The sequence below is a fragment of the Triturus cristatus genome, chromosome 1_1 (assembly GCF_964204655.1).
Source record: "Triturus cristatus chromosome 1_1, aTriCri1.1, whole genome shotgun sequence".
NCBI lineage: Eukaryota > Metazoa > Chordata > Amphibia > Caudata > Salamandridae > Triturus > Triturus cristatus.
This window is the reverse complement of record NC_140579.1, coordinates 802,915,277-802,931,092: the sequence shown is the minus strand read 5'-3', so window position 1 is coordinate 802,931,092 and position 15,816 is coordinate 802,915,277. Positions and strand designations below refer to the sequence as shown.

Here is a 15,816-nt window from a genome sequence, read left to right as displayed (position 1 = left end):
TTATTTTTCGTCTGCTCGTGCCCCTTTAATTTCAGAGGGGCGTTGACTTCACTTACTTCCAGCCAGATGCCTATTTCATCTGAAAATCTTAATAAACTGTTATTTCTGTCAACTCCAATATCAACTCTAATAAAAAGAAACGAGCATTGGCATAGCCAATAGGTCTCGCCTATGGAACCTTACAAGTGTTTAGCCATGCAACAGTCGATATTGTTGCAACAAGGATTTTGTGCTGCATAACTAAATAAATACTTATAAGGTCTCAAAAGCAAGACCTATTGGCTATGCCAATGCTCGTTTTTCTGGACGTTTTCCCTAGTCACGAGGTAGGGGACTCTTCCCTTAGGTGATAGTGCGCATAGTCATCGGCTCCATCGTCAGATTGTTTTCCGCAGAGGGTAAGAGAATGGAGTAGTAGTAAAGAATAGAGATGTCTATGTGTAAGTATTTGTAGTAAAACGGAACTAGTCGAGTTACAGGTACCCGGGAAGGTGGGTGGGCGCTTGAGATTCTACAGCTCTACATGTCAAGAACAGATGCATACTGGGTAAATAGCATTTTCCGTTCGAGGCATGTGTGCTGTAGATCACATGCTTTGCATAGTCTAAAGAGCAGTCTCCCCGGAGTGATGGCTATCCTGTAACTGTTGGATTTGTTTGAAATAACGTTTTAAGTACTGCTTGGCCCACATTAGCTTGTTGTCTTGCTAACACATCTACACAAGGTTTGGTGAATGTGTGTGGTGTAGACCATGTTGCAGCTTTGCAGATATCTAATAGGGAAATTCACTAAGAAAGCCATAGTAGCCCCTAAATTGCGAGTGGAAGGTGCTCTAGGGGGTACTGTGAGAGTCCTTTTGACTTTTTGATAACAAATCTGAATAAACTTGACAATCCACCTAGCAATTCCTGATTTGGCGCTAAAATTGCCTTTGTGAGGTGGTGCAAAAGCTACAAAGAGTTGTTTGGTTTTACGAAATGATTTTGTTCTTTCAGTGTAATACAAAATAGTTCTTCTGACATTCAAGGTAATGTAAAGCTTGTTCTGCAACAGAGTCCGGTTGAGGGAATAACACAGGTAATTCAACCGACTGATTGATGTAAAATACAGCTACAACCTTAGGTAGGAATTTAGGGTAGGAATGAAGAACCACTTTAGCTTTATGTAACTGAAAAAAGGGTTCTTCTATGGTTAGTGCCTCTAGTTCACCCACTCCTTAATGAAGTGATTGCAATGAGGAAAGCTGTTTTCCAAGTAAGGAACTATAGTTCACATTTGTGCATGGGTTTCAAATGGCGGACCCATTAGCCATGTGAGGACTAGATTAAGATTCCATACTGGGGCAGGTGGGAGTCTTGGTGGTATGACCCTTTTTAGCCCTTCCATGAATGCTTTGATGTTGGATGACAGGCACTCGAAATAGCGATAGATGTTGCCTATTTTGAAGGTAAGCTGCTATGGCAGCAAGATGCAGTCTGTTTGCCGGAGTTTCCGAACCACTGATGGAATGAGTGGGAGAGGCGGAAAAGCGTAGGGAAATATCCCTGACCAATTGATCCATAGAGCAGTGCCTTTGGACAAAGGGTGTGAATACCTGGAGGCGAAGCTTTGGCATTTTGCGTTCTCTGGTGTTGCGAACAGGTCTATCTGAGGGACTCCCCAAGCTTGGAAGTATTGGTGTAGAACTTGCGGGAGAAGTTCCCACTTGTGTATTTGATACCTCTGCCTGCTGAGGCGGTCCGCAATCTGATTCCTGACTCCTCCTGGAAAATATTCCGCTAGGAGATGATGTATAGTTTACCTGCCGTTGTAGTTTTGCAGCTTGAAGACTTTTCTGGGTTTACTATGCGGTGCATTATTCCGCCATCTAGTGGTTGGGTCAGGAATTGTAGTATTTCTTCTCTTTTTGTTTTAGGTGGCCTGGTGGGCATCGACATACCACCATGTGGTGTCCTTCTGTGACGTCGACGTACTTCCCCCGGAAGCTCCCACCTTTGGTCGCCATCTTCGGATTCTTTTTTTCCCCCAGTTCTTGTTCCCCTTTATTTATTCCTCCTGTGTCATCTTCCTGGTGGAGGCGGCTGGGTTCACTAGTGAATCCAGAGAAGTCTTCAAGCTGCAAACTACGACAGGTAAGAAACTATACGTTTTGCAGCGTGAATCTTTTCGGGATTCACTATGCTGTGCATCGACTTTGTCCACGAAGTAGTGCTTAGTGAATGTGTGCACTGAGGACCATGTTGCCGCTTGGCAAATGTCCTGAATAGGTGCGTTTGCTAGAAAGTCCACTGTTGCTCCTTTCTTCCTTCTTGAGTGAGCGTGCAGTGCTCCTTGAAAGGTTTGACCTGACCGTTTGTGGCACAACTGTATGACCTGTGCAATCTATCTTGCAATGGTATTTTTTGTGGCTGGTCGTCCCAGAAAACTGTTCGCAAATGAAACAAAGAACTGCTTTGTTTTCCTGTATTCCTTTGTTCTCTTTATGTAGTACATGACTGCCCTTCTGGCATCCAGGGTGTGCAATGCTCTTTGTGCTTGGGTCTTTGGGTTTTGGAAAAAAACTTGGTATTTGTATTGTTTGGTTAATGTGGAACATAGATATCACCTTTGGCATAAAATGTGGATCCGTTCTCATGACGATTCTGTCATCATGTATTTGGAAGTAGGGCTCTTGTAGTGTTAGAACCTGCAATTCACGTACTCTACGTAGTGATGTGATTGCCACTAAAAACGCTGTCTTTAGTGTGAGCATCTGTAAAGTTGCTTTGTGGATTGGCTCGAATGGCGCCTTTATCATTTGTGTGAGTACCACATTGAGGTTCCATGTGGGTGGTGGCACCCTCTCTGGGGGTGCTATCCTCTTTGCTACTTCTAGGAATCTTTTGACCACTTGGGATGTGAAGAAACTCTTCCCCGTTTCTCCCCTTTTGAAAGCTACGATTGCTGCAAAGTGTACCCTTATAGATGCGTAGCTTAGTTTCTCCTGTAGCAAATATGTTAAATATTTTAGTACTGTGGATTCCCTTGTGATTTTCCTTGAAAGTTTTTCCTTATGGCACCAAAGGGAGAATATTTTCCATTTTGCTGTGTAAAGCTTCCTTGTTGTCGGTCTTCTCGCCTGAGTACTGCCATTGTGCTTTCTGGTAGTCTGAGGTGAGAACATTTTAAGTCCTCAGGAGCCATGCAGCCAGGTTTAGGCTCTCTGGTTCTGGGTGTAGCACTTTTCCGTCTTGCAGAGTTAGGAGATCCTTCCTGTTGGGGAACTTGTGTATTGTCCCCTCCGACATCTCCATTTGTGAGAACCAGGTTTGCCTGGCCCACTGTGGTGCTATGAGGATCAGTGTCATGCGGCTGATCCTGCACTTGAGTACCCTGTGTAGCAGTGGTATTGGGGGAGAAGTGTAAGCAAATGTCCCTGACCAGTCTATCCATAGCGCATTCCCTAAGGATTGTGCACACGGTTGTCTGGATGCAAAGTTTTGGCATTTTGGGGTGTTGCAAATAGGTCGATTTGGGTGGTCCCCCATTTTTGAAGATTTTAAGAATCTCCGATTGATTCATCTTCCATTCGTGGGATGCTGATGTTTGTCTGCTCAGTCTGTCTGCTTCTATATTGTCCTTCCCTGGAAGATGAATTGCTAGTAAGTCTATGTTCCTTGGGATAGCCCATCTCCATAGCTCCTGGCCTAGGGTTGATAGTGTTAATGATTGTGTTCCTCCTTGTTTGTGGATGTAAAACATTGTGGTTGTATTGTCTGTTTGAATCAAAACCCTCTTTCCGTAAAGCTCCTTCTGAAAGGTTTTTAAGGCTAGGAATACTATCTTTAACTCCAGGAAGTTGATGTGCTTTACTGCATCCTGCTGTGTCCATAAACCCTTCACCTTGAGGTTGTACATGTGCGCTCCCTACCCCAGTTGGGAAGCGTCTGGTGTAATGGTCACTGTAGGAGTTGGTTGTTTGAAATGTCTCCCTTGTGCTAGGTTCTTCCTGTTCCACCATGTCATCTCCTGAAGAACTGTTTGTGTGACAACCACTAGATCCTCCCAACTTCCTTGCCTGTGACCATTGTTGTTGAATCCATTCCTGGAATGGTCTCATGTGTAGTTGAATGTTTGAGACTAGACGAATGCATGAAACCATCATCCCTAGCAGTTTGCCCACCATCCTCACTGTCGGAGCTTGCCCCTTGCGGTATAGCTGTCTCCCCTTCAGTATTGCTACTGTTCCCTTTGTGCTCGGGAACACCTTTCCTAATGTTGTGTCGATTTCTGCTCTTAAGAATATCTTTACCTGCTCTGGTGGTGTTGTGTTTTGTTTTCCCAATGGATTGAGAAACCGAGCTGGACCAAAGTCTCTATGAACCTTCGTATGTGCTGTTTGCAAAAGTTATATGTGCTTGCTCTTACTAACCAGTCGTCTAGGTATGGATAAACGTGGATTCCCTGCCTTCTTAGGTGGGCTGCTACTGCTGCTAGGCATTTTGTGATGCCTCTTGGTGCTGACTTGAGTCCAAACACTAGCACCATGAATTGGTAGTGCGTTTTGTTGATTACAAATCGGAGTAGATTTTTGTGTCTGCTGTTCATGGGGCTGTGCAAGTAAGCGTCCTTTAGATCTATAGTTGCCATGTAGTCCCCTACCTCTATCGGAGGTATTACTTCTTGTAAGGATGTTATTTTGAATTTTTGAGTCTTTATGAACTTGTTTAGGAACCTAGGTCTTCATGTTCTGTCCACCTTTTGTATAAAGAAGTACGTTGAATAGACCCCCCCCCTTGTTCCTTGTAAGGCACCCTCTCGATGGCCCTCTTGTTTAGCTCTTGTGCTTCGTTGAGCAAATGAGAGTTCTCTTTTTGAATGAACCTCATTTTTTGGTATTCTGCACGGCAGTTGTTTTGCCAGTTCTATGCAGTATCCGTGTCGTATTATGTTTAATTTCCACTTGTCGGATGTAATCCTCTTCCATTCCTGGAAGAAGTTTCCTATTCTTCCCCCACTGGTGCTGCATGTTGGAGGGATTCTTTGTACTTTCGGATCTGATGTATTTGTAAGTTTACTTGTTGTTGCGCCCTCTGAGATCTTGTTCGAGTGTGCGCCAAGGTTGTAGTGCAGTCACTTGGAGGTGGGTTGCCGCCCCCCCCCCTCTTTGCTGTTGGCCACTTCCTCGAGTGCGCCCTCGAAAGGATTGCCTCCCTTGTTGGTATTGCCAACCTTGTTGTTGATCCTGGTTCCCTCCTTGGTAACCTTGTTGAAAGGTCTGGTGTGACGCTACCGGCTGGTTACCCCTGCCTGTTGGTCTCCGCGATGGTGTCTCCCTGTGCATACCACTGAATTGCAGTGCACCCATGGACCTTGCAGTTTCGTTTTCTTTTTTCAACTGAGTTAACTTGTCCACAGCTGTTCTGAACAGTTGATCCCCATTGAACGGGGTGTTCAAGATGTTACTCTGCACCTCAGGTTTGAACCCTGAGATTCTTAGCCAGGTGTGTCTTCTCTCCGTAACCCCGACCATCATTTGTCTGCTTGATGTCTCCGCAGCATCTAGGGCTGATTTTAAACATGTATTGGCCATGTTTTTACCCTCTTCCACTAAGTGACTTGCCCTTCTCTGAAACTGGTCAGGCAGATGCTTTAGCAGTTCGCCTACTTCATCCTAGCGGCGGATATCCATGCCCATTTATTAATGCATTAGAATTTGCTATGCACGACTGGATTGCGGAGCTTCGTTCTATCTTCCTTCCTGTGAGATCCATTTTCTTGCCTTCGTCTGGCGGTGGGCCCACGTTAGTGGGTACATTAGCTCTTTTTCTGGCTGTGGAAGCAATTATAGAATCAGCAGGCACTGAACCTCTGATGTACATTGGGTAATTGGAGGAGTGCTTGTACTTCCTCTCACCCCTTGGTGTTACTGCCTTGCATGTGGCAGGCTCTTTAAAGGCTTCCTTTCCCTGGTCCAGCACACTTGGGAGCATGGGCAGGAATTGGCTTCTTGTCCGTGTGGGCAGCAAGGTCTCTAGGACTAAGTAGGACTAAGCAGGACTGCTTTTCTCTCCTCTAGCTGCACTCCATAGGTGTCTGCAGCCTTCTTTATCACCTGATTGTACATCCCGATGTCGGGGGTGAGGGCCTCGAAGGGTACGAGTCTACCCCTTCTTCTGGCGAGTCTGCGTCGAGATCTTGCCACTGCATGTCCTCTGTCTCCCAGGTCGCCGAACCGAGATTGGTTTGTTCCTCTTCTTCTCCCTCAGCTTCGAAGTAGTATTCTTCTCCCTCCTCTTCGTCAGCTGGTTCTGGCGTTGTAGGAACCTGTAGTTCCTTGAGGTCTCTTTCGGGTAGCGTCTATGTTTTCAGCGGGATCTTAACTTGCCTCATTGTCTTGTTGAAATCTCTCTTGCGCTGCAAGATACCTGCTATTTTGCTTCGAGCCTTTTCTTTGAGCTCAGACGCTTGTGCTTCAGCGTCAAGCTCTTCGGGCTTTCTCTTAGCGCTTGTCGCCCTCTTACTTCGACGACGACGACTCCTTCTCGTGACTGCTCATCGACGACCTCGTCTTATCAAGTGTTTTTGCCGTCTGGGAGTCCTTGTCAAAGGAACCGACGGACTGATTGTCCTTGGATGTGCTCGCGATAGCTGAATGTTTAGACGCCGGGGCTGTTTTTGAGGACTTAAGAGTCAATCTTTCGGGGCTCGGTCAGTTTAGGGGTCGCGGTTTCCCTTACCTTCTTCTGAGTTCTCTTTTCGACGTAGACAACTTGCACGTGCGCGTCCTCACCCTCGTGGCCCCTCGGCGACCTTGTTCTCTTCCTCGATGGAGAGGCCCAGGTCTCGAAGCGATGGCGGTGGTCCTTGCCCCTGCATGTTGTAATTCTTCTTTGCCTCTCCCCCAAAGTCTTCAGGGTGAACGCCGAGCATGCGTTGCAATCTTCGGAGCGATGGTCGAGCAGCAGGCAAAGGTTACAGACCGGTGCTGGTCCTTCTGTGCGTACTTGTGGTGGCAACTGTCGCAGCTCTTGAATGGTGTCTTGTCCATTACAGCGCCCAGGGAGCCCTGTGTGTGCGCATTCTCCGTAGGACGTTGAAGTCTGTATTTTTCCCCTTTCTCTGCGTCCTGAAAAGGCCGGTGTGTCGATTCGCTGTTTACTGCTCTTCTAGATGATTTTCGTGGATTCTTCTCTCCAAAGTTCTGGTGCTCCTTCCGTCTCGATCCAGACTAACGGCGTAAAAAAAGAAGAAAAAAAACAGAGGATGGCGACCAAAGGTGGGAGCTTCGGAGTAAGCATGTCGACGTCACAGAAGGACACCAAATGGTGGTATGTCGACGCCCACAAGACCACGTAAAAAAAAGAAAGAAGAAATACTACAATTCCGGACCCAACCACTAGATGGTGGAATAATGCACAGCATAGTGAATCCAGAAAAGATTCACGCTACAAAAATGTTGTGGCGAATAGCCCACTTCCAGATGTCCTGGGCTAAGTGGGACAGTTGGAGAGTGTGTACCCCCTGTTTTTGTATGCAATACATAGCTGTCATGTCTGTTCGGACTAACACAGCTTGTCAGACAGATGATTTTGAAAGGGTTTGAGAGCCAGAAAGATTGCCATGAGCCCTAAGTGATTGATGTGGAGCATCTTTTGCTGGCAACTCCACAGTCCTTGCACTGTGTGTTGTTGAAGATGAACTCCCCAGCCAGTAAGGGATGAGTCTGCTGTTAGCACGGTCTGTGAAATCGGGTTTATGAACGGCCACCCTTTTGATAGGTTTTGTGTGTTCCACCACCGCAGAGAGCGATGTTTACAGCTGCTTACCAACACTAGATCGGTAAATAGACCTTGAGACCATTTCCACTGACTGGCTAAACATTCTTGAAGTGGACGCATGAGTAGCCTGGTGCGGGAAACTATCATGATGCAAGATGCCATCATTCCCTGCAGCTGCATAAACACTCGAGCCGGAAGTGACTGAGTGGGTTGAAATTGGAGAATGAGCGCCTGAATGTTTCGAATTCTAGCTGCATTGGGATACGCTAGAGCTTATAGTAGCTAGCGTGGTTCCTAGGTAATCCTGAACCTTGTTTGGCTGAAGATGTGATTTTAACACATTGACTGAGAACCCTAGATGAAGAAGTAGCTGAATGGTTAGTAAAGTGTGCTTGCGACATTGCTGGTATGTGCTGGCTTTGATGAGCGAGTCGCCCAAATAGGGAAAAACATGTATGTTTGAGATACGCAGCTACTACCGGCAGACATTTTGTGAAGACTCTTGGGGGCAGTAGTTACTCTGAATGGGAGCACTTTCAATTGATGGTGTTGACCTGCTACCACAAACCTGAGAAATTTGCATTGAGCCGGATGGATTGGAATATGAAAGTAGGCGTCATTTAAATCTAGAGTAGAAAGAAAATCGCCCTTTTGCAAAAGAGGTAGTGTTTGTTGCAGTGTTACCATGTGGAAGTGGTCTGACTGTATGTAAAGATTGAGCTCTCTGAGATTAGAATGGGTCTGAGAGAGCCGTCTCTTTTTGGAATCAGAAAGTAAAAGGAGTACACGCCTGACCCTTGGTGTTATGGTGGTCCAGGCTCTATGGCTTGTTTTAGTAACAATGATTGTACTGCCTGTTTGAGAAAGTCTAGGTGATCCGGTGAAAGTCTGTGCGGCTTTGGGGAAATGTTTGGAGGAGTGTTGATGAACTCAAGGCAGTAACCAGAATGGATAATTTGGAGAACCCATGTCTGTTGTTGACTGCCACTTTGGTAGAAATTGTGAAGGCCCCCCCCCCCCCCCCCCCCCCCAGGTGTGACGTGGTCGGGGGTGGGTGGGGGGTGGGGGAGAACTATGGGCAAGTCACTGTTTTGTAGTGGATGGCGAGGTACATTTGTTGGAACCTCAACCTCTGCCCTTGCCATGGATTCCTCCAAGTGCCTCGGAAGAAACCCTTGGAACCTGAGGGCTGGTTATTGCCCTTATAGGTGGACTCAGTGTCTGAGGTAGTAGTTTTGGATCCTGCTCGATAAAAGGAGCGATGAAAAGAACCACGCCCTTGTGGAGACTGAAGTGCTCCCATGGATTTAGCTACTTCAGTATCCTTCATTTTATCCAATGAAGTGTCTACCACCGGTCCAAAAAGGTGCTCCTTGTCAAAGGGTGTGTTTAGTATTAAAGTTTGAACTTCCGGTTTAAACCCTGATAGGCGCAGTCAGGCGTGCCTTCTTAAAAGAACACTAGTGTTTACCGCTCTGGCAGATGTATCATTAGCATCTGGGGAGCATCTAATTTGGTTATTAGAAATTAACTGCCCCTCACGAACCAGGTCTTGCGCTTTTGATTTGTGTTCTTGAGGGAGAAACTGGATGAGTTCCATTTCATCCCAGTGTGCACAGTCATAGCGTGCTAGCAACGCCTGTGTATTAGAAATACACCAGCAGTTAGCAGCCTGGGAGGCTATCCTTTTTCCTGAAGCATCGAGAAGTTTAGACTCTTTATCTGGTGGTGGTGCGTCTGTGGGAGTTTGCCCTTTTACGTGCATTAGAAACTACTAGTGAATCTAATGGTAGCTGACCTTTTATGTAAACTGGATCTCATGGGGCAGGCTTGTATTTTTAATCTACCCTCAGGGTAAGGATACGTCCTTAACAGGATCCTTAAAAATGTCTACATGTCTGGTCATGCCTTTCAACATGGGCAACATGTGTGAAGACTTTTGAGTGTTTTGTAAAGTCTCAAAAAGAAAATCCTCTTAAGGGATTATTTGTGCAGTGGGACTCCATGGTAAGTAGCAGCCCTACTCAACAACTCGACAAATCCTACACTGTCATCTGGTGGGGAGGGTTTGGTAGGATATATGTCTGGGTCGTTGTCAGTGGGAGAATCAGTATTACAGTCATCCCACTCGTCTCCAGGCTGATCGTCATCATTATTATCATCCCCATCACCCTGATTGTCAGGTGTGTGTGGTGGTGAGTGCTCAGGTGAAGTTGGTACAGGTATAGTCTGGGGTGGTGAAGGAAGAGGAAGAGGGGAAGGATTTGTCCAGACAGTTCTCTTCAATGGTATGTGTTATTCCTCTTCTGTAGTAGCACCTCTTTTTAAAGTAACTTTAGTGGTGATATGTCCAGTCGTTGGGTGTATAAGTAGGATTTTTTGTTTTGGATCCGGTTTGTTTAGCTGATCACCGAAAACATGTATTTTTGGTGACTTGGGCATCTGTGTGTTTTGGCTCCGAATGTTTCCGCGCCGATGGTTTCTTGGCTGGCGTTTCCGGATCCAAAGTTAGTTTTGGTGACGACGGAAGATGTTCGGTGCCAGACTTTCTTCAGCTCCGACGTCTTTGGCTCGGTGCCCGATTTGGCATGGGTCTTTTCGAAGCCAGTAGGTTTTTTACTATGCTGGTGCCGAGCCCGAAGGTGGAGCTTCAGAAGCTTGTTCTCGGTGCCCGAAGGTGCAGGTTTCTTGGTAGGAAGTGGAAGGTGGGGCGAGGTAGGGGCTGTACTCACTGTACATTGTCCCTGCGGGATGTCTTCATCCTCAGAGCTATCTTCGGAAATGAAGATTTCTTCCTGTTTCTCATCGGCTCCGATGGGCTAGCCGCCTTCCTCCTCTTCCAATTGAGTTCCGAAGAGGTCCGGAATGGAACCTACTTGTTGTCTCTGCATGTAGGGTCATCGGGCCCGATCGCAAAGAGTCTTTTTGGAGCGGAAAGCTCGCACGCGTCGCAGTGGTCTTCTGTGGTCAGGCGACATACACAAATTGCACACCTCATTTGAGTCGGTGCGCGGGTATTTCGCGTGGCACCGAGTACAAAACTTGAAAGGAGTTTGTTCCAACGACTGCAAGTAGAACCAGGGGCTAGGCCCTGAAATTTTTGTTAGGAATAACGATCCGCGAAGACAGGGAAACACGAACGAAAACAATACCGTCGAGTGGGAATGTGATACGTGCCGAGAAGGATAGACGTCGAACCGGAGCGCAGCGAGGTACATCAGAACCCAATGGCGGAAAAAAACTATCTGATGATGGAGCCGATGACCATGCGCACTATCACCTAAAGGAGGAATCCCCTACCTCTTGACTAGGAAAAACTTCTTCCAGAAAAACAAAGTGCAAACATCCGGACCCAACACTAGATGGCGATCTTACGCAAAGCATGTGATCTACAGCTCACATGCCTCGAACAAAGTTTAAATGGATTTCATCACCTATAGCAAAATAACTACACTTCACCAAATTGTCTTTTATTCGATCTGAAAATACACTCAAATCTGCATACCCACTTATGGTAAAAAAAAAAAAAAAGTCAACTTACTGGCTGATGTGAGGAAGGAGTTGACCACTTTGTGACGGTCTTTGCGGTTGGGATCTGGCAGATTGCATGGTGGTGTTGGTGCTTTATGTTTCTGGGAAGGTTTTTTGGCCGACTTGAGCTTCTCAAATGGCCGGTTCTGCCACTGAGATTTAAGAGATCCTTGGAAATGCAAACATGATGGGATATCTGTGAAAGAAAATAAAGGGGAAAATAGTTACAAGTGGAAAATAGTTACTAGCAGAAAATGCACCAATGAATACAACATCTTGTAGTACTAGAACAGAACTATAACAGCTAGAAACGGCAGCAGGAATGTAAAATTCAACTGCACTTGGACTCCTTTCACAATAAGGGCACGAAAATGTTTACGCTGCGCTACAAGGGAAAGAAAGTGTCATGCTGTAGCTGCCACAAATGTAATCCAATGTGTAATTAGCGTCAGTCTAAATAACAGGGGTTACAGGATTGTGAAGGGGCAGTGGGGGACTGATCCCATTTAGTAAGTTGGTACTTGCAGTTTCACAATCCCAAATTATTATAAAGCAACAGGTTCCAGCATGATTGGTGCTCAAAACACACGGATCAGCTGACAGTCACCCAACTGGCTAGGCAATCTGCAGCTATGCATATATAATTGGGAGAATAAAACTACAAGAGGGAGGGTACCGTATATTTGCTTTGAGCTCAGCAGGGCTTGCCTTCCCGGACTCTGCTTTCGAGGCATATGAGCTGCAGATTACACACTATGCATAGATTGTATAGCAGTCCCATTCCTTAGAGGCGGCCACCAGTATCTGTTGCAGTAGTCTGAAATAGGGTTTTGAGTACAGCTTGGCCCACACTAGCTTGTTTTGATTGCACATCTACACAATAGTGTTCTGTGAACATGAGCGGTATACACCATGTAGCTGCTTTGCAGATGTCATCTAATGGAATGTCCCCGAAAAATGCCATTGAAGCCCCTATTTTTCTTGTAGAGTGGGCTCCAGGAGGAACAGTTAAAGTACATTTTGCTTTGTGGTAGCAAATTTGTATGCATTTAACAATCCATCTGGCTATCCCGGACTTTGATATGGGATTGCCTTTGTGTGGTGGTGAGAAAAACGAAAAGTTTTGTTTTTCGAAGAGGTTGTGTTCTCTCAATGTAATAGAGCAATGCTCTTTTAACATAAGTATGAAGAACTCTTTCTGTGACTGTGGTTGGAAGAAGAATACGGGCAACTCCACAGATTGATTAAGGTGGAAGGGAAAATGACTTTAGGGAGGAATTTAGGATTAGTTCGGAGAACAACCTTATTGTGATGGATTTGTAAGAATGGTTCCTGAATAGTTAGTGCTTGTAGCTCACTAACTCTTTTAGAGAAGTTATGGCCACTAGGAAAGCAACCTTCCATGTTAAGAATTGTAGCTCACATTTATGTAGAGGTTCAAAGTGAGGTCCAATTAGTCTTGTCAGAACGATATTTAAATTCCACACAGGTGAGGGTGGAACTCTGGGAGGAATTAGCCTTTTGAGTCCTTCCATAAAGGCTTTGATGGCAGGTACCCTGAATAGTGATAAATGTCTATTTTGTAGATATGCTGCTATGGCAGCAAGGTGTAGCCTAATAGACCTATAGGCTAAGTTGCACCTTTGTAGGTGTAGTAGGTAGCTTATGATGTGTTGGATAGACACATCAAGGGGATTGATGTTATTGTTATAACAATATATCACAAATCGTTTCCACTTGGCTGCGTAGCAGGCTCTAGTGGTAGGGCGTCTAGCTTCCTTTATGACGCTCATACAGTCAGGAGGAAGGTTAAGGTAACGAATTCTAAGATTTCAGGAGCCAGATCGTAAGGTTGAGCTGAGCTGGGTCCGGGTGTCTGATCTCTCCACGGTTCTGGGTTAAGAGGCGTGGTGAGAGGTGTAATCTTTGGTGCGGAACTACTGACAGTTCCAGCAATGTGGTGTACCACGGTTGTCTAGCCCAAGTTGGAGCAACTAGAATGAGAGTCAGTGAGTGTTGCCGTAGTTTGCGCACCACCAGTGGTATGAGTGGGAGAGGCAGAAAGGCGTACGCAAGTCTGCCTGACCGGTTCATCCATATCGCATTGCCTTTGGACAATGGGTATGGGTCGTGGGTGGCGAAGAGGTCTGTGGTTGCCCCCACATTTGAAAGAATGGTTGAAGAACTTGTGGATGGAGTTCCCACTCGTGGATCTGTTGCGTTTGACGACTTAACAGATCGGCTATGGTATTTTGGACTCCTGGGACATGTTGGGCTAGGAGAAAAATGTTCTGATGTATAGCCCATCTCCATATGTTCTGTGCTAGCTGAGAGCTGCAGAGAGTGTGTCCCGCCTTGTTTCTGTATGTAGTACATGGCTGTCATGTTGTCTGTGCGGACTAGGACAGTCTTGCCTGATATTTGTTTTTGAAATGCTTTTAAGGCTAGGAATATGGCCAGTAATTCCAGGTGATTGATGTGGAATACCTTTTGTTGAGGTGTCCACCTGCCCTGCATGGTGTGATGTAATAGGTGAGCTCCCCAGCCGGAGAGCGATGCGTCCGCTGTTATGACAATTTGAGGAACTGGCTCTAGGAACGGTCGCCCTTTGGAAAGGTTTTTGGTGTTCCACCACTGCAGAGAGCAATGAGTGCGACCGTCTACCAACACCAGATCTGTTAGCTGACCTTGAGCCTGGTTCCATTGGTGTGCTAAGCACTCTTGTATGGGACGCATCTGGAGTCTTGCGTGAGGCACTATGAATATGTAAGAGCCCATCCCTATGAGCTGCATGAACACTCGAGCTGGAAGAGAGTGATGCGGCTGAAATTTGAGTAGGAGAGCGAGAAGGCTTGCTATCGTGGCTGGACTGGGATAGGCTAGCGCTTTTGAGGCATCTTTTGTGGCGCCGAGGTACTGTTGCGTGTGAGAGGGTTGCAGAGGAGACTTGGTGTGATTTATTGTAAACCCCAGGACTTGGAGCAATTTGATAGTTGCACGAGTGTGATGAACACACTGGTTGTATGAGCTGGCTTTTATGAGCCAGTCGAGGTATGGGAAGACGTGAATGTGTTGTCTCCTCATATGGGCTGCGACTACTGCTAGGCACTTTGTGAATACCCATGGTGCTGTTGTGACTCCGAAAGGGAGTACTTTGAATTGATAATGTTGCCCGTCCACTACAAACCTGAGATATTTTCTGTGAGCTGCGTGAATGGGAATATGGAAATAGGCGTCCTTGCGATCTAAGGTAGCTGGGAAGTCGCCCTGTGAAAGTAGAGGGAGGACTTGCTGAAGTGTGACCATGTGGAAATGGTCTGATTGTATGTATAGGTTTAGTAGCCTGAGGTCTAGAATAGGTCTCAGAGAGCAGTCTTCCTTTGGTATGAGAAAATACAGGGAGTAAACTCCCGTGTTTTGCTGATGCAGGGGAACTAGTTCTATTGCACTTTTTTGTTGTAAGGAAATTACCTCTTGTTTCAGGAGTGACAAATGTTCTTCTGACATTGGACGCTGTTTGGGTGGAATGTTTGGGGGGGGGGAGAGGTAAGTTCGAGACAGTAACCTGATTGCACTATTTGTCGCACCCACCTGTCTGTGGTGATGTTGGCCCACACAGGAAGGAACTGTTGTAGCCTTCCCCCGACAGGAGTGGAATGGTCCGAGGGAAGTCATTGGGCAGGGGTGGAGGAAGAGCGGGTGTTAGTCTTGCCTCTGCCCTTGTTTTTGTTGCCTCTGTATCCTCCTCTCTAATAACCTCTGGTGAAGGTGGATTGGGTGGGAGCCTTGTAAGAGGTGGATTTGGTATCAAACGAGTATCCCCTGGAGTTGCCCTTGTAGGATGAGTGACAAAAAGAACGTCTGGGAGCTTGCGATTGCAAGGATTCCATTGATTTGGCTGTGTCTGTGTCCTTTTTCATATTCTCAAGGGATGCGTCAACATTAGGGCCAAAAAGGTGTTGTTGGTCTAATGGTTGGTTGAGGATAGAGCTTTGCACCTCAGGTGTAAAACCGGAAATGCGTAGCCACGAGTGCCAGCGGAGAAGGACGCTTGTGTTTACTGCTCTGGATGCCATATCTGCCACATCGAGAGCGCACCGGATGATGATAATTTTACCCTCCTGTATGAGGTCGTTGTTTTTATTTGTCCGGGAGGTGTTGGAGTAGGGACTCCAACTCATCATAGTGAGCCCTATTGTATCTGGCTAACAGGGCCTGAGTGTTTGCGATGCGCCAAATGTTAGCTGCCTGTGACGCTGTTCTTTTGCCAGAGACGTCGAGGAGTTTAGACTCTTTGTCGGGCGGAGCTGCATTACTGGATGTCTACAAATTGGCCCTTTTTCTAGCATTTGAGACCACCATGGAACAGGACCCTTAATGTAAGCTGGGTCTGTAGGGGCAGCTTTGTATTTTTTCTCAATTCTAGGATTGATGACTCTAGCCCTGACAGGGTCCTTAAATACTTCTTTAGCGAGTTTAATAACCCCTTTGAGCATGGGTAAAGTGGATGTGGACCTTTGGGTAG

At 46.3% G+C, this 15,816-nt stretch overlaps 1 protein-coding gene across 5 annotated transcripts in view; it reads right to left on the bottom strand.

Moving 5' to 3' along the window:
- Positions 1 to 15,816, bottom strand: part of KANSL1 (KAT8 regulatory NSL complex subunit 1) — a 1,694,895-nt gene that overhangs the window by 439,025 nt on the left and 1,240,054 nt on the right. For all 5 annotated transcript variants that reach the window (XM_085650272.1, XM_085650270.1, XM_085650273.1 and 2 more), the window contains one exon: positions 11,302 to 11,487. In XM_085650272.1, the coding sequence (XP_085506398.1) occupies positions 11,302 to 11,487 (186 nt within the window). The remainder of the gene's footprint in view (positions 1 to 11,301; positions 11,488 to 15,816) is intronic.